The sequence below is a fragment of the Tachypleus tridentatus genome, chromosome 13, assembly GCF_004210375.1.
Source record: "Tachypleus tridentatus isolate NWPU-2018 chromosome 13, ASM421037v1, whole genome shotgun sequence".
In the NCBI taxonomy this organism is placed as follows: Eukaryota; Metazoa; Arthropoda; class Merostomata; order Xiphosura; family Limulidae; genus Tachypleus; species Tachypleus tridentatus.
The window spans coordinates 124886913-124902890 of NC_134837.1; the positions used below are offsets into that span (position 1 = coordinate 124886913).

Here is a 15978-nt window from a genome sequence, read left to right on the forward strand (position 1 = left end):
CACATTACCTTGCATCTGGTACAAACAAACAATCACATTATCTTGCATCTGGTACAAACAAACAATCACATTATCTTGCATCTGGTACAAACAAACAATCACATTATCTTGCATCTGGTACAAACAAACAATCACATTATCTTGCATCTGGTACAAACAAACAATCACATTATCTTGCATCTGGTACAAACAAACAATCACATTATCTTGCATCTGGTACAAACAAACAATCACATTATCTTGCATCTGGTACAAACAAACAATCACATTATCTTGCATCTGGTACAAACAAACAATCACATTATCTTGTATCAGGTACAAACAAACCATTACATTACCTTGTATCTGGTACAAACAAACCATTACATTACCTTGTATCTGGTACAAACAAACCATGACATTACATTGTATCTGGTACAAACAAACCATGACATTACATTGTACCTGGTACAAACAAACCATTACTTTACATTGTACCTGGTACAAACAAACCATTACTTTACATTGTACCTGGTACAAACAAACCATTACATTATCTTGTATCTGGTATTTATTATAGAAATAAACCATTACATTATCTTGTATCTGGTATTTATTATAGAAATAAACCATTACATTATCTTGTATCTGGTATTTATTATAGAAATAAACCATTACATTATCTTGTATCTGGTATTTATTATAGAAATAAACCATTACATTATCTTGTATCTGGTATTTATTATAGAAATAAACCATTACATTATCTTGTATCTGGTATTTATTATAGAAATAAACCATTACATTATCTTGTATCTGGTATTTATTATAGAAATAAACCATTACATTATCTTGTATCTGGTATTTATTATAGAAATAAACCATTACATTATCTTGTATCTGGTATTTATTATATAAATAAACCATTACATTACCTTATATCTTGTACAAACAAACCATTACATTATCTTGTATCTAGTATTTATTGTATAAATAAACCATTACATTATCTTGTATCTGATATAAACAAACCATTACATTACCTTGCAGCTGGTATACAGACAAACCATTACATTACCTTGTATGTGGTATAAACAAACCATTACATTATCTTGTATCTAGTATTTATTGTATAAATAAACCATTACATTATCTTGTATCTGATATAAACAAACCATTACATTACCTTGCAGCTGGTATACAGACAAACCATTACATTACCTTGTATGTGGTATAAACAAACAATCACATTATCTTGCATCTGGTACAAACAAACAATCACATTATCTTGCATCTGGTACAAACAAACAATCACATTATCTTGCATCTGGTACAAACAAACAATCACATTATCTTGCATCTGGTACAAACAAACAATCACATTATCTTGCATCTGGTACAAACAAACAATCACATTATCTTGCATCTGGTACAAACAAACAATCACATTACCTTGTATCTGGTACAAACAAACCATTACATTACCTTGTATCTGGTACAAACAAACCATGACATTACATTGTATCTGGTACAAACAAACCATGACATTACATTGTACCTGGTACAAACAAACCATTACTTTACATTGTACCTGGTACAAACAAACCATTACTTTACATTGTACCTGGTACAAACAAACCATTACATTATCTTGTATCTGGTATTTATTATAGAAATAAACCATTACATTATCTTGTATCTGGTATTTATTATAGAAATAAACCATTACATTATCTTGTATCTGGTATTTATTATAGAAATAAACCATTACATTATCTTGTATCTGGTATTTATTATAGAAATAAACCATTACATTATCTTGTATCTGGTATTTATTATAGAAATAAACCATTACATTATCTTGTATCTGGTATTTATTATAGAAATAAACCATTACATTATCTTGTATCTGGTATTTATTATAGAAATAAACCATTACATTATCTTGTATTTATTATAGAAATAAACCATTACATTATCTTGTATTTATTATAGAAATAAACCATTACATTATCTTGTATTTATTATAGAAATAAACCATTACATTATCTTGTATCTGGTATTTATTATAGAAATAAACCATTACATTATCTTGTATCTGGTATTTATTATAGAAATAAACCATTACATTATCTTGTATCTGGTATTTATTATAGAAATAAACCATTACATTATCTTGTATCTGGTATTTATTATAGAAATAAACCATTACATTATCTTGTATCTGGTATTTATTATAGAAATAAACCATTACATTATCTTGTATCTGGTATTTATTATATAAATAAACCATTACATTATCTTGTATCTGGTATTTATTATATAAATAAACCATTACATTACCTTATATCTTGTACAAACAAACCATTACATTACCTTGCAGCTGGTATACAGACAAACCATTACATTACCTTGCAGCTGGTATACAGACAAACCATTACATTACCTTGTATGTGGTATAAACAAACCATTACATTATCTTGTATCTAGTATTTATTGTATAAATAAACCATTACATTATCTTGTATCTGATATAAACAAACCATTACATTACCTTGCAGCTGGTATACAGACAAACCATTACATTACCTTGTATGTGGTATAAACAAACCATTAAATTACCTGGTACAAGCTATTACACTACCTTGTATCTGGTACAAACTATTACACTACCTTGTATCTAGTATAGACAAGCCATTACACTATCTTTTACCCATTATAAACAAACAATTACATTACCTTGTATTCAGTATACATAAACCATTATATTACTTTGTATCCAATAGAGACATACCATAACAACAATTGTATTCATTATAAACAAACCACTACATTACCTTTTGTCCAATATGAACAAACCATTACCCTATTTTGTGTCCAATATGGACAAACCATTACATTACTTTGTGTCCAGTATAGACAAACAATTAAACTGCCTTGTGTCCAGTACAGACAAACAAACATTACCTTCTATCCAATATGGACATACAATTAAACTGTCTTGTGTCAAGTACGGACAAACAAAAAACATTACATTACCTTCCCTCCTGTATTTACTTTACATTTCCAGTACAAATCTTTGATAATTTTGATGAAGTCCTGGAAGTCAGGAATTACAAAATGGTTGCGAAATGCTCGACTGATGAGAACTATGTTCTCTCGAACCACTCTGTCAAAAGAAAGAGATTACAATAACTAAACATATTTAGAAAAAGATCTTAGTATCACACTAACAACATTTATTCATAAAGTAGTCTGAATAAGAAGTTGTCGATACTTAGAAGTTCATAAAATAATTTTAATGAAAAAAGATCCAGGATTTTGAATTTCACAAAGTAGTTCAAAAAATAAGCCAACACTGAAAAGTTCATAATGAAATCTGAAAAGAAAGGAGTCAGTAAGTTCTTATTAAGCATATAATGTAATAAACAAGGTAGTGTAATGTGTAATAAATAACTACTGCTGATAGAGGTATTTTGAGGTCTAATATTCTTTGATAAATAAATTTCAGTTTTTTTTTCAAGTTCATACAAGTATAAATTAGTTATTGAAAAAAGGCTTAGTCAACAAAGCCTTGTATTTCCTTGAGCTTTGTTTATTATTTAACACAAATGCAAAATCACTTTTCTTCAATTTTTTTATATTTTTGAAATTTTTTTTAACATATTACATTTGCCTATAAATAACACCTTGTTGATGTTGATATATTCTGTCTCTCTCCTTCTCTGTGTTTGTTGCTATATTCTGCCCGTTTCTTTCTCTATTTTTGTTGCTACATTATGTCTGGTTCCTTCTCTATTATTGTTGCTACATTCTTTTTGTTTCATTCTTTGTTTTTCTTACTACATTTTAGTTTCCTTCATTGTTTTTGTTGCTACATTTTTTTCCTTTCCTTCTTTGTTCTTGTCGCTATGTTCTTTTCGTTTCCTTTGTTTTTGTTGCTACATTCTGCTTGTTTCTTTCTCTCTTTTTATTGTTACATTCTGTTTGTTTCTTTTCCTGTTTTTGTTGACATAGTCTGTTTGTTTCTTCCACTATTTTCAACATGTGGGTGCACGTTGACAATACTAATTGAAAGACAAAAAATTGATTTTAACCTCTAACATACAATTCTGAAGTTCGTTAAATGAAACAGAGTCAAGAGGTCTGTATGGATAAACCCCAAACAAAAGATGCTCTACTGATAAAATGAAGGTATGTCCAATTCACTTGTAAAATTGGATTAATCTTCCACTTAAAATTTGCCTAAGAAATTCCAAAAATAGAAAAAGATCCATGCAATAGTAGACATCTTGTAATTAAAAGTACTTTTTAAATGTTGCCTTGTCTAAACAGAGAGCCTCTGGTGAACCCACATCAGGAGTCTGTTTGTGGACAGTTCGTAGTTGGGTCATCATCTCCTTCAGGCGAGGATCTCCTTTCCTCAAACCAGTAGCAGACAGAGCCTGTAACAGATTACAAAAGTTTATGTAAACAAAAAACTTAAAATCTATATTTCCTTTTTATGTTTTACTATGATAAAGCAACAGGGTCAACAATAGATCACTTTGATAAACAATAAAACAATAAGCCTAGAATTAATAACCAAATTTTAAATATTTTTTGTAAATGTTTTGCAGTAGAATTAAAAGAAGCTCTTTTATGTGAGTCAAAAGCATCACACTGGAATGTTTATTAAGATAACTTCAGGAGCTCACCTATTTATCAATTGTCTAATAACAAAATGTTTTATCGAGAGAGCTCATCTATAGTTTCAGTGATAAATTTTCTAATGGTACAATGTTTTCTTGATGGTGTCCACCTATTGTTTCTGTATACATCAAGTTCTTAATAATATCATGCTTTCTTTTGACCCTATAAGTATTATTCTAAAGTAATTTTAATTGGAAATTATTGTTTGTTTGTGTTTTGAATTTCACACTAAGTTACACAAGGGCTAACTGCACTAGTTTTCCCTAATTAAGCAGTATAAGACTAGAGGGAAGGCAGCTAGTCATTGTCACCCAACATTAACTCTTGGGCTACTCTTTCATCAATGAATAGTGGGACTGACTGGAAAATTATAATGCCCTCAAAGCTGATAGGGCAAGCATGTTTGGTATGATAGGGTTTCTAACCTATGACCCTCAGATTGCAAGTCGAGCCCCCCAACCATTTGGCCATGGTGGACCAATTGAGAATGACTAATGTTCAAATATTAAAAGCATTTCCAACCATTTCAACAATTAAATATTGTTATAATTTAGGTAATTCTAGAACTTCAGACTCTTTGAAACTAAATCTTTAGAGTTTTATATACATTTATTTTAACTTTCAGTAATATATATACATACACAATAAAAGATTACGAGTCAAACCCCTAACCACTTGGCCATGTCACATCCAATTAATTTAGTCCCAAGCAATTTTTAAGTGTAGTTTTTCTAAACTATTTCTGCACTAAACTGATTGTGGGTCCATAAATTTGTTTCTTACAAAGTCTATAATAAGATACTTAAAATAAGAGCCTGGCATTGTCTGATGGTTAGAGTGCTCAACTCAAAATCTGTATGGATGAATGGATTGGGGTTAAAGTCACATCACCAAGCATTCTGACAACACAACTTACCAGAAAGATGATTACAGAAAAGTTTTCTGTCACGACCTTAAAAAACCATGAAAGTGGGCTACACCTTGTCACAGACAAATGAAACCATTATAATTATTATTGTTATCAATGTAAAATAAATAATTAAATATAATGAATACTGTAGTAAGCCCCATTAACCAACACCATAATTCTCTATATATTTAAAATAGATATGTCTTTCCACCCACTTCACTTGTTCAGTTCTTTGCACTGAGTGTTGCAACAACCATGCAGTATGTGGAAATATGAGCTAGTAGGGTTAGATAATTCTGTCGTTTAAGGTCAACTGCACTATAAAAAAAAAAAATCCTTTTTTCAGTATCACATTTTCCCTCTGGCATTGGATTCATAAATCAACTATAATTTGTCTCTAAGAATTTAGTCTTCAATAATTATGCATTTCTTAATCAAATGACTGGCCTCTTCACCACACTACATATAATTTTAATAACAAAGAATGAATACCTTTTCTGATGTTGCTAAAATTTGAGGTTTCAGCCCTGTGGTTGACACAGCACTGATAACCCATTGTATAGCTTTTTTTTTCTAAAACACCCACAGATATATGTATAATTTCTCCCCAAAGAACAACTACAGACAAATTTGTTTGATATTAAAGACCTTAAAATATGAGATGCTGATGCAAAAACTCTTTCATCGGGTAATGCACTAACCTCGTGTTCTGTATATTACATTTTATGAATAACAAACTCTAATGTTTTGGGTATTATACAACAGCAAGTTTAAACCCCATAGCAAGTATCATCGTTGATATAATGGCTGCTTAAGAGACAAAACAAGACTCACAGTTAAAAACTTGGCTACGGAAACCTTCTCGTTGGTGTCTTGAAACATTTCAAACAAAACATCTTCTACGTTATTCTGTTTGTCTTCGGTACTCTCACTGTAAAGAAAATTGTAACATGATTCCCATAATATTAAGAACATAAAACGCTACGAACTACATGATTGTCATCTTTATGACATGACTGTTCCTACAGCTGTCCAATTTCGATATGCTTGACTCTTTATCTTTACATGTACACCTAAACTGGCCATTTCACTTAAAATATTCAAAATGGTTGACAAATTCTACCTGTATAACAGGAAACTCGCGTATTGCTGATATTTCCGTCAAAACAATGTCACAGTTCCAACCCACCAGTCCCAACAAGTAGATCAACGATAATTCTGGGAGCTTATACCCCCAAAAAATAAATAAATTAGGATTTTACTTGGGAGCTTGCAAGAAGGGGAAATTGTCCCCTTGAATTTCATACACATACACAAACAAATTGCACATATTATGATGTAAACAGTTTTTGTAATTTTTATTAAAACTAAATTGATGTTTGTGTTTAAGCATAAATAACACACGTTATTATAGTCGATTGACTTACACTGTGAAAGCTAATCCCCTGCAAACATGTTTTCCCTCCCTCACCTCGAAAACATTTCTGTGGACACGTAAGTTTTAACACTCGTGATTGGCAGAGCACAGACGGCCAATAATGTTGTTTCGTGCTTATCAACAAAGACAGTTCTAATATTTCATGAAATAAACAGAAAAAAAGACAACAACATGTACAATAATAAAATTAAAATCATACATGCATATTGAGTAATACGCATTCTTAGCTTTGTCTTCCATGTTATCCGCTGAAATAGCGGTAAGTCTTCGGATTTACAACGCTAAAATCAGGGGTTCTATTCCCCTCGATGGACGCAGCAGATAGCCCGATGAGGCTTTGATATAAGAAAAATACAAACAAACTTGTTGTAAGTCCGCAGACATATCGCTAAGCCACTGGGGGCTGAATAATCAGTAGTTTATTTTTACTGTTTGTTTTATGGATTTCGCGGAAAGCTATACGAGGGCTAGCTGTGCTATCCGTCCCTAATTTAGCAGTGTAAGACTAGAGGAAAAACAGTTAGTCATTATCACCCACCGCCAACTTTTGGTCAACTATTTTACCAACGAATAGTCGGATTGACCGTCCCTTATAACGCCCCCACGGCTGAAAGAACGAGCATGTTTGGAGGTGGCAGGAATTCGAACCCGTAACCCCCAGATTGCGAGTCGAGCATCCTAAACACCAGGCTATGCCAGACTTGGTTTATTTTAATAGCTCTAGACAATGAAACACTACAAATACCATGATTCGAACCCTGAATAATCGGTAGTCCAACTTAAAAGCTCTATACAATGAAGTATCAAGAAATCCCTCACCTAACACAGAATGTTCTCTCTCTTTGGCTGTTGGTTAAATTCCTTAGTTGAACATAGTTGCAAGAAATAGAAAACTAATATCACCTTTTGTACAGTGAAATGAAAATTGCGAAGCGAAAGATAAAAAAATAATAAAAGGAAATCCAAGATAGTTTATTTTAGCCATTGTATGTGCAATAAGTAAAGCCTCGTTTGTGGTCGAATGGATTTCAAAAGTTTATATGAACTTCCAATTACAGTAAAGCTTAAATAAAAAATAAAAATTAAGCTGTAATGAGTATAGACAATTACATCAATTAGGTTCCCTCACTCTTAACGATATTTTTGGCCATAAATCCAACAGTATCTTAGAAGTTTCAGCAAGTTTAGGGAGCTTAGTTCTAAACTTACATTCTAAGCTAATGATGCAAAATAGTCGGATATCTTACACAAAAGTCAGCGTCTTTCATTTCGTAACGCTGTCTTCCAACAACTACTTTAATGTTATGTCGCCTAGCAACAACAGTATCACCTGTTATTGTTATTAGTATATGTACTGAAACTGTTAAAATAAAACGTCTAGACAGCAAAGCCGAAAGAAAAAAAGTTTACTTCTTAATTTAATGTTTGCATTGAATAAAAATATTTGTTTCTGAGTTTATTTGTTAATTTCGGTGTTATAACAACAAAATAGATTACTTCAGAAATGATTTAGGTTAAATTAACAGTTTTTCTTTCGTAAAAAACTTACGTGATTCCACACTATGCCTTAACTTGAGGCTTAATTACAAAAAAGTCGTACCTTTTTGTTAGTTATATTTTTGTAATAATTTTATGGAGACTTTTAGGATTAATTTAATCTCCAGTTTAAACAAATGCAAAGTAAAAACTACCAAGCTTTCAATAAAGTCATGTTTTAGGTAAGCCTCGTTACGTTCGTGTATTAGGACTACCGATCATACTGTCGTTAGCGAAAATGTAAAATTAAATGACAAGACAGCAAGACTGAACATTTTTATTGATTTGTTCATTTAGTGTCTGAGTTGATTAAAAATGCTTATTTTGAAACTTCTTAAAAACTCATTGTGTTAAATATAACCTATTATTCATTATAAATAGGAATACCTAATATGGCTCCAAACAATGTAACAGTTCAGGACACAAAATATCAATTAGCAAGAGGTGTGTGTTTTCTTATAGCAAAGCCACATCAAGCTATCTGCTGAGCCCACCGTGGGGAATCGAACCCCTGATTTTAGCGTTGTAAATCCATAGACTTACCGCTGTGCTAGCGAAGGACAAGCAAGAAACAAAAATTTTTGTTTGGTTTGTTTTGAATTTCGCGCAAAGCTACACGAGGGCTATCTGCGCTAGACGTCCTTAATTTAGCAGCGTAAGACTAGTGTGAAAGCAACTAGTCATCATCATCCACTGCCAACTCTTGGGTTACTCTTTTTTACTAACGAATAGGAGGATTGACCGTAACATTATAACGCTCCCACAGCTGAAAGGGCGAGTATGTTTGGTGTGACAGGAATTCGAACCTATGACCATCGGATTACGAATCGAGTGCCTTAACCACCTGACCATGCCAGGCCAAAAAGGAAAAAATGGATGGCATGACAAAATCTAGAAAGTCTCAGTAAAAATTAAGCTAACTATATGTATATCAAAATGCTTATTTTTTCACAGTACATTACACGAAAAGTATTTTTTGCAATTCTTAAAATTTTATATTGACATCAACATGGATCCATCAGTTCTAATATGTGCTGAACGGTCAATTTGATAAAAAATTATTAAGAACAAAATGCTTCTGTTTTTGAATCAATTTCTGGAAAACAACGGGTCTTTTGAAGATACGGTCATGAACCGAAAAAAACATATAAAGAGGGGAACGTACTTGAGTATGTATTTGTTGTTTGGTTTATACATACCGTACTTTCCGGTTAATAAGCCGAATCGCCGAATAAGCCGAGGCCAATTTTCAGCTCTGAAAATGAGGGTTTTTGCTTATTACCGCCCAATAAGCCGAAGCCATTTTTAAGAAGTGACAAGTTTCTTCAAAATGATTTCTTAGTCTCGTTTCAGCGTCAGCATGCATGTTGTGTGTGATCATTGGCGTTCTGCAGTAAAGCAGAACGTGTCGTATTGAGACAGAGATGGAATCAATATGTCATTCGTTATTGGCTCCACTCACTGTAATTAGGTAACCAATGAAATTCCAGAAACAACGTTTCACTGTAGTCTTAACGTGCTTTGCTGATGGGACAAAATTACCGCCTATGGTAATTTTCAAAAGAAAAACATTTCCTAAGAAGAAGAAATTTCCGAAAGGAGTGATCGGCCAATAAGCCGACCCCCAAAAATCAGGTCCAAAATTTAGGGCCAGAAATTCGGCTTATTAGGTGGAAAATACGGTATATACGTACATGTCTGTATTATAAAAATGCATGATTTTTCTGCATCATCTCGCTAGCGTGTTTTCTTTTGTTTTTTAATACACACTCGCGATCAGAAAAATAACAAGGAACAGTGGCATCCAGCGGAAAAACAATTCACGTGAATACTTCGCCAAATTGGGCGCAATGATGTGCTGGATGCACCCATTGCATGAAAATCCAAGTATTTTTACCAACAATGCACTTTATTCAGTCTCATTTGCTTTAAAACAAAAGCAGTGCAAATTTTGTTATTGAAATAACAGATGAGATGACAAAAGACGTTGTAAATGGCCCACTAGACAATCATATTGGGTATCCACTACAATCGAAGGCATTAAATTAACTGTACATTTTATATTTATTCATCATTATTTTCAGGAAAATTACCTTTGAATCGTTTTGGCTGGCATCTCTTAGTCTATATAATAACAGTATAGGGATGAAAAAGAAATCACACATGGTATATTAAACATTCTAATCAGGAAGATAAACTAATGAGTCTTACAAAACTGTCCGATAACAGAGTGCTGATGTGGCAGTTAAAACTATTTACACATATAACGTAAATACAAATCAGAAGTAGAGCATTAGCACATGATAAGTTTAGAGATGTATAACCTCCAACAAATACGATACGAAAGGAGAGCATGTCTTAAGAAATATCAGTCATAAACTGACATCTGCATCACACACACACAGTTATTCGTGAACAGTGACATTATCACAGACGTCCTAAGGACGCTACTACCTACCTGTCCAGTTCTTTAAGTGCCAACATTTCCAAACTCCCTGGTCTCTTATTCCTGTCCGAAAACATACGCAGAAAATCTTTTACTTCGCCCATGATAAAGAGATTTTTCGTTTCTTGCTGATCGCATTGGACCACTTAAAATATGTAAAGTGGCTCCACCCCTCTTATACCATCAAGACTTTGATTCGTGGTACAAACAGGTCACTCTACAAAGTTAACGTCACATAGATGCCAATGACGTCAAGTTTGAGCGACAGCCAGCTCGGAGTTTGGACTTATGCTTTTGTCATTATGTATCTCAAGACAGCTGGTATAGGTATTAAAACTTTTATTAAAATAAAGTAGAGAACAACGTTTCAGCCTTCTCAGGTCATCTCCAGGTTAACCTTTAAAGGTCCAAACATTGTTCTCTACTTTATTTTAATAAAAGTTTTAATACCCATACCAGTCGTCTTGAGATACATTTTTACTTCAACTGGGTTTCTAGTCATCACAAATTACTTTCGTTATTAATTAATGACGGATTCTCTGTCCCAAGAAATTTAAGCCTAACATATGAACTATCGTAATGGCCTTGAGTCAGCAATATGAGTGTTTGACATTCCCTTCATCATCAGAAAAATACATCTCAGAGACTGAGGGCTCGTTTGTTTGTTATATATATGGAGGTATTGGAGGCAGGGCAAGATTTGCCAGTCTCTGCAGATCTGTCCAACAGACAGACAGAAAAGGTCTCGAAATTATTAACAGGAATGATGTTACAAAGGAGTAAATTAGCAATAGCTTCTGTGCAATAACCAACTCAAACATCTCCTCGAGTTTCGTTACTACATCGCGAAATGTCGAAGCTGTTCACCAATTGATTGTTGGTTTGGGATTTTCGGGCAAAGCCACACGAGAGCTATCTGCGCTAGCCGACCCTAATTTAGCGGTAAAACACGAGAGGGAAGGCGACTAGTCATCATCACCCACCTCCAATTCTTGAGGCACTCTTTCATCAACGAATAGTGGGAATGACCATCACACAGCCGAATGGGTGAAGGTATTTGTTATGACGGGGATATGAACCCTCGAACTGCAGATTGCGAGTCGAGATCTCCCGAACCAACTGGTCATGTTCTTCAACTACAAACATGATTATAATCCATTTTAAAATGTCTGAAGTTATTTTATAATGCTTAAAGTAGTAAACCTTGACTGTGAGAGACGGCGCTTTTTCATCTGATGAAGTAAGGGATCAATAATGTTGATATAAAACTTCATTCACTTGAGACAGAAGTAAAGAAGTGGGGTCAATAAGAACAAAATCTTAACAATGTTTTATAAAACTCAATACTTATCTAAACCACAGTAATCTTAAGATGTTCCACAATTTCTCCCTCAATATGTATCACACTAAATAAATATAAGAAATGTATACGAAACCGTATATAAGTTTCAGTGTCATTAAACGCATAGTTACACAAAATGAGCCACTAGTCTAGTGGACACAAATTTCGAAAGGCACACCATCCAAATTTTCTGAAACACACAACCTAATGTAACAACAAACTCGTGATTATGGACGACACTGCCAGGTGTTTAACAAATTCAATGTGATGAAGGAAACTTCCAAGTTTAAACGGCCAAATTTCGTTGTTGTGTGTGTGTGTTTTTCGTATAGCAAAGTCACAAAGGGCTATCTTCCAGCCCACCGAGGGGAATCGAACCCCTGATTTTAGCGTTGTAAATCCGGAGATATACCGCTGTACTAGCGGGTGGCGTTTCGTTGTTAAAAAATAAAACAAGCTCTTATTTATAATGCATTAATTATTTTATAATATATTTTTTAAATTTTAATTTGGTTTGGTTGGTTGTTCCTAAGCACAAAGCTACACAATGGGTTATCTATTCTCTGCCCACCACGGGTATCGAAACCCGTGTTTTAGCGTGCATAATTACCGCCACTGACAAGCTTTTATTCCAATGTCTTCGCATTTTAGGCTTATCAGATTATTATGGATAGAAGTCACTTCGTAAGATTACGTCACTATATACCTCTGTAGTTTCAAGGATATTTGTAGTGCCTTGGTAACCAATGATCGACCGAGAGGTTACAACCATAGACTCATCTTTGGTTTCAGAAAACGTGCTGGTGAAGGTGGGGGACAGTTTCTCTAGCTGGGATATGCTATATGCTTAAAATAATTCTATCAATTTTCCCTCCCTGTGAAAGTTGTGCCTATGACCTCAGATGACTGGCCAGTGGTGCAAATTCAATTAAACGTTTATTGATAAATCTTCATTACAGAGGTTTCCCTTTTGTCTGGTAATTAAATACGACGGTTGTTTTAGAAAGTTTATTTTTCGACGTGGTAATTTTATTGGCTTGGCTATGTCAAAATTGCCCCCCGCCCCAGACCAGTGGCCATCATAATTACCCGATCCTCAACCAAATAACAAGAAACTAGGATATATTGTCTTACATACACAGAAAGACCGGGGAAAGGGTGAAGATGGGGCCATGTGTCACCAATTTTGACTCAGTAACGAAAAACCTCTTGGAATAGGGGATAGAAACTTGTGTGTAATCATCATGGCAAGTCACCGTTTCAATCTAATGGTTACAGTTAACAAAGTAATTCAGGTGCCCCCAAGCGTCAGTGCTATCCTCCTTAATATTCACTTAAATTCTGCCGCCCATGGGGTCTTAATTATTCGTTACAAAGCGTAACCAAACCCTGTTTATTCAGGTATTTAAATAATAAGTTACATTGTAGTTTGGTTTGTTTCAGATTGTTCGCTAGAAAAACTGAAAGTATTTTTGGTGAAGAAAAAGAGGAGTTTTTGAAACGTTTAGAAAGTTTTAGCCACTAGCAAATGTTTGCCAATTTATTAGTAAAAATGCTGGACATAAAAAAAGTAAAAACAACTACAACAATAACAAAAACAGGTTCACTAGTTGCATGCTATAGGCGGATATTTGTTTGTTGAAATTCGTATGAAACTACTGGTTCGCTGTCCCTAACGTCACATTATAACTTTTGCAGTAATTTCGTTAGGGGGAAACGAAATATGATAAAAAAAAAACTTTCTTATCACCATGACGGGATGACAACTAATCAAACCTTCTCCACTTTCAGTTCTTGAGCTACTCTTTAGTAATGAGTGATGGGTTGGCTGTCATATTATAATACCCCCAAGGCTGAAAAGGCGATTTAGCGGAGACATGCGAAATTACAGAAATGTAATTTTTCTTATACTATCAAATTCAATATTAACGTTCGTGGTAATAATTACATTTCAAAATATAACACACACACACACACACACACACATATATATATATATCATGCAGGCGTTAACACTACTTAGGGACAGCTCGGATTGTTCATCGAAATATTATTTTAAATATCTCCTCAACAAGTCATCAGAACGTTACAGTACCACACAGTGTTTTCTTTTATAACAATATCTACCTCAATGACCAAGTCACAAGTTCTGGGAAAGTCTGTAAATAACAAAACACAAAGTTTGAATTTATAGTTTTTCTTTTTATTGCATGATAAGTTAAAAACCAAAACAATGGTGCCAACCAGTTCCACTAAGGTGACAGTTTCAAACATATCTGCTTTTATAAGTATTATTAATAACTAGTAGTAATTTAAAAAATTAATTATAGTGTAAACGATGTTATTATTACCCCTTAAAGTTAGCGTCTTACAGAAATTTTGTGTTCCTTTGGAAAGCTTAGGTAAAGAATGAAACAGGAATTACCAATCAATAACAGATAAACAAATATTAAAGTTGGAACCTCACTGTATTTAGAGCTTGGTTATAAGTACAACCTTCCTATGTCTATCGAAACATTGCATTTAAAAAAATTGTGCTATTACGTAGGGATGATATAATGCCATCTCTACACTATTGTTTTTGAATTTCGCGCAGAGCTACACAAGGGCTATTTGCGCTAGCCGTCCCTAATTTAGTAGTGTAAGACTAGAAGGAAGGCATCTAGTCATCACCACCCACCGCCAACTCTTGAGTTACTCTTTTTCTAACGAATAATGAGATTGATCGTAACATTGTAATGTCCTTACGGTTGAAAAGGCAAGCATGTTTGGTTTGACGGGGATTTGAACCTGCGACATTCAGATTACAAGTTGAGCGTCCTAACCACCTAGCCACGCCGAGCGTATTATTTTTTGAAGGAGTGATATTAGCCATTCGCTTCGCTTCTTCTTTGTGGGTATTTGGGTATGTTGAATTCTTAAATACCCAGGAGGGTCAGGTGCACAAGACCTCTTCCTTCATATTAGCCATCCCTACATTTACTTCCTTTTTTGAAAAGTATTTTCTTTACTTACCAGATACTGATCAATAGGCTATTATTAGTTAGTTTGTACCATAAACAATATTGTTTGTTTGTTTGGAATTAAGCACAAGGCTACACAGTGGGCTATCTGTGCTCTGCCTACCATGAGTATCGAAACCCAGTTTCTTGCGGTGTGAGTCCGCAGACATACTACTGTGACACTGGGGGTTCAATGTTGTTTACGACTGGTAAACGTGCTTGTATTATCAACGGGGAGTACTACCCTCGAAAGTCTGGGAAAACTCTAGACCCCACAGCTTTTTGAAAAGCTTTTATCAGGATCTCTGAGGGCTTTATTCACTTTCAAACGCCTGAGAATGTTACTTGAAAATATTTTTAAACTCCGTATTTTGCGGGGTTTTTATTTTGTTGCTGTTGTTATATTTCGCGCAAAGATATACAAGGATTTAATGTCCATATGTCTCTAACTCTAAAGTGACAGATTAGAACCCACTAATCTACTAACACCACCCACTAGAACTCTTGGAGTACAATTGAGCAACGAATAGTGAGAATGGCCGTAACTTACAGCACACCAATGACTGAAAAAGCAAGCATATTCATGACAGGCTGCGATCCTACAGTTTTGAGTCAAGCGTTCCAATCACCACG

The 15978-nt window shown here is 33.9% G+C and overlaps 1 protein-coding gene across 5 annotated transcripts in view; it reads right to left on the bottom strand.

The window, feature by feature from the left end:
* Positions 1-15978, bottom strand: part of LOC143237445 (glutaminase kidney isoform, mitochondrial-like) — a 51398-nt gene that overhangs the window by 16488 nt on the left and 18932 nt on the right. For 2 of the 5 annotated variants that reach the window (XM_076476692.1, XM_076476691.1), the window contains exons 2-4: positions 6416-6512; positions 4288-4424; positions 3019-3148 (exon numbers count right to left, since the gene is read on the bottom strand). In XM_076476692.1, the coding sequence (XP_076332807.1) occupies positions 3019-3148; positions 4288-4424; positions 6416-6512 (364 nt within the window). Of the gene's footprint in view, positions 1-3018; positions 3149-4287; positions 4425-5587; positions 5703-6415; positions 6513-6704; positions 6818-11013; positions 11157-15978 lie in introns of those variants that run through there. The other 3 variants (XM_076476693.1, XM_076476694.1, XM_076476695.1) reach the window with 3 other exon arrangements.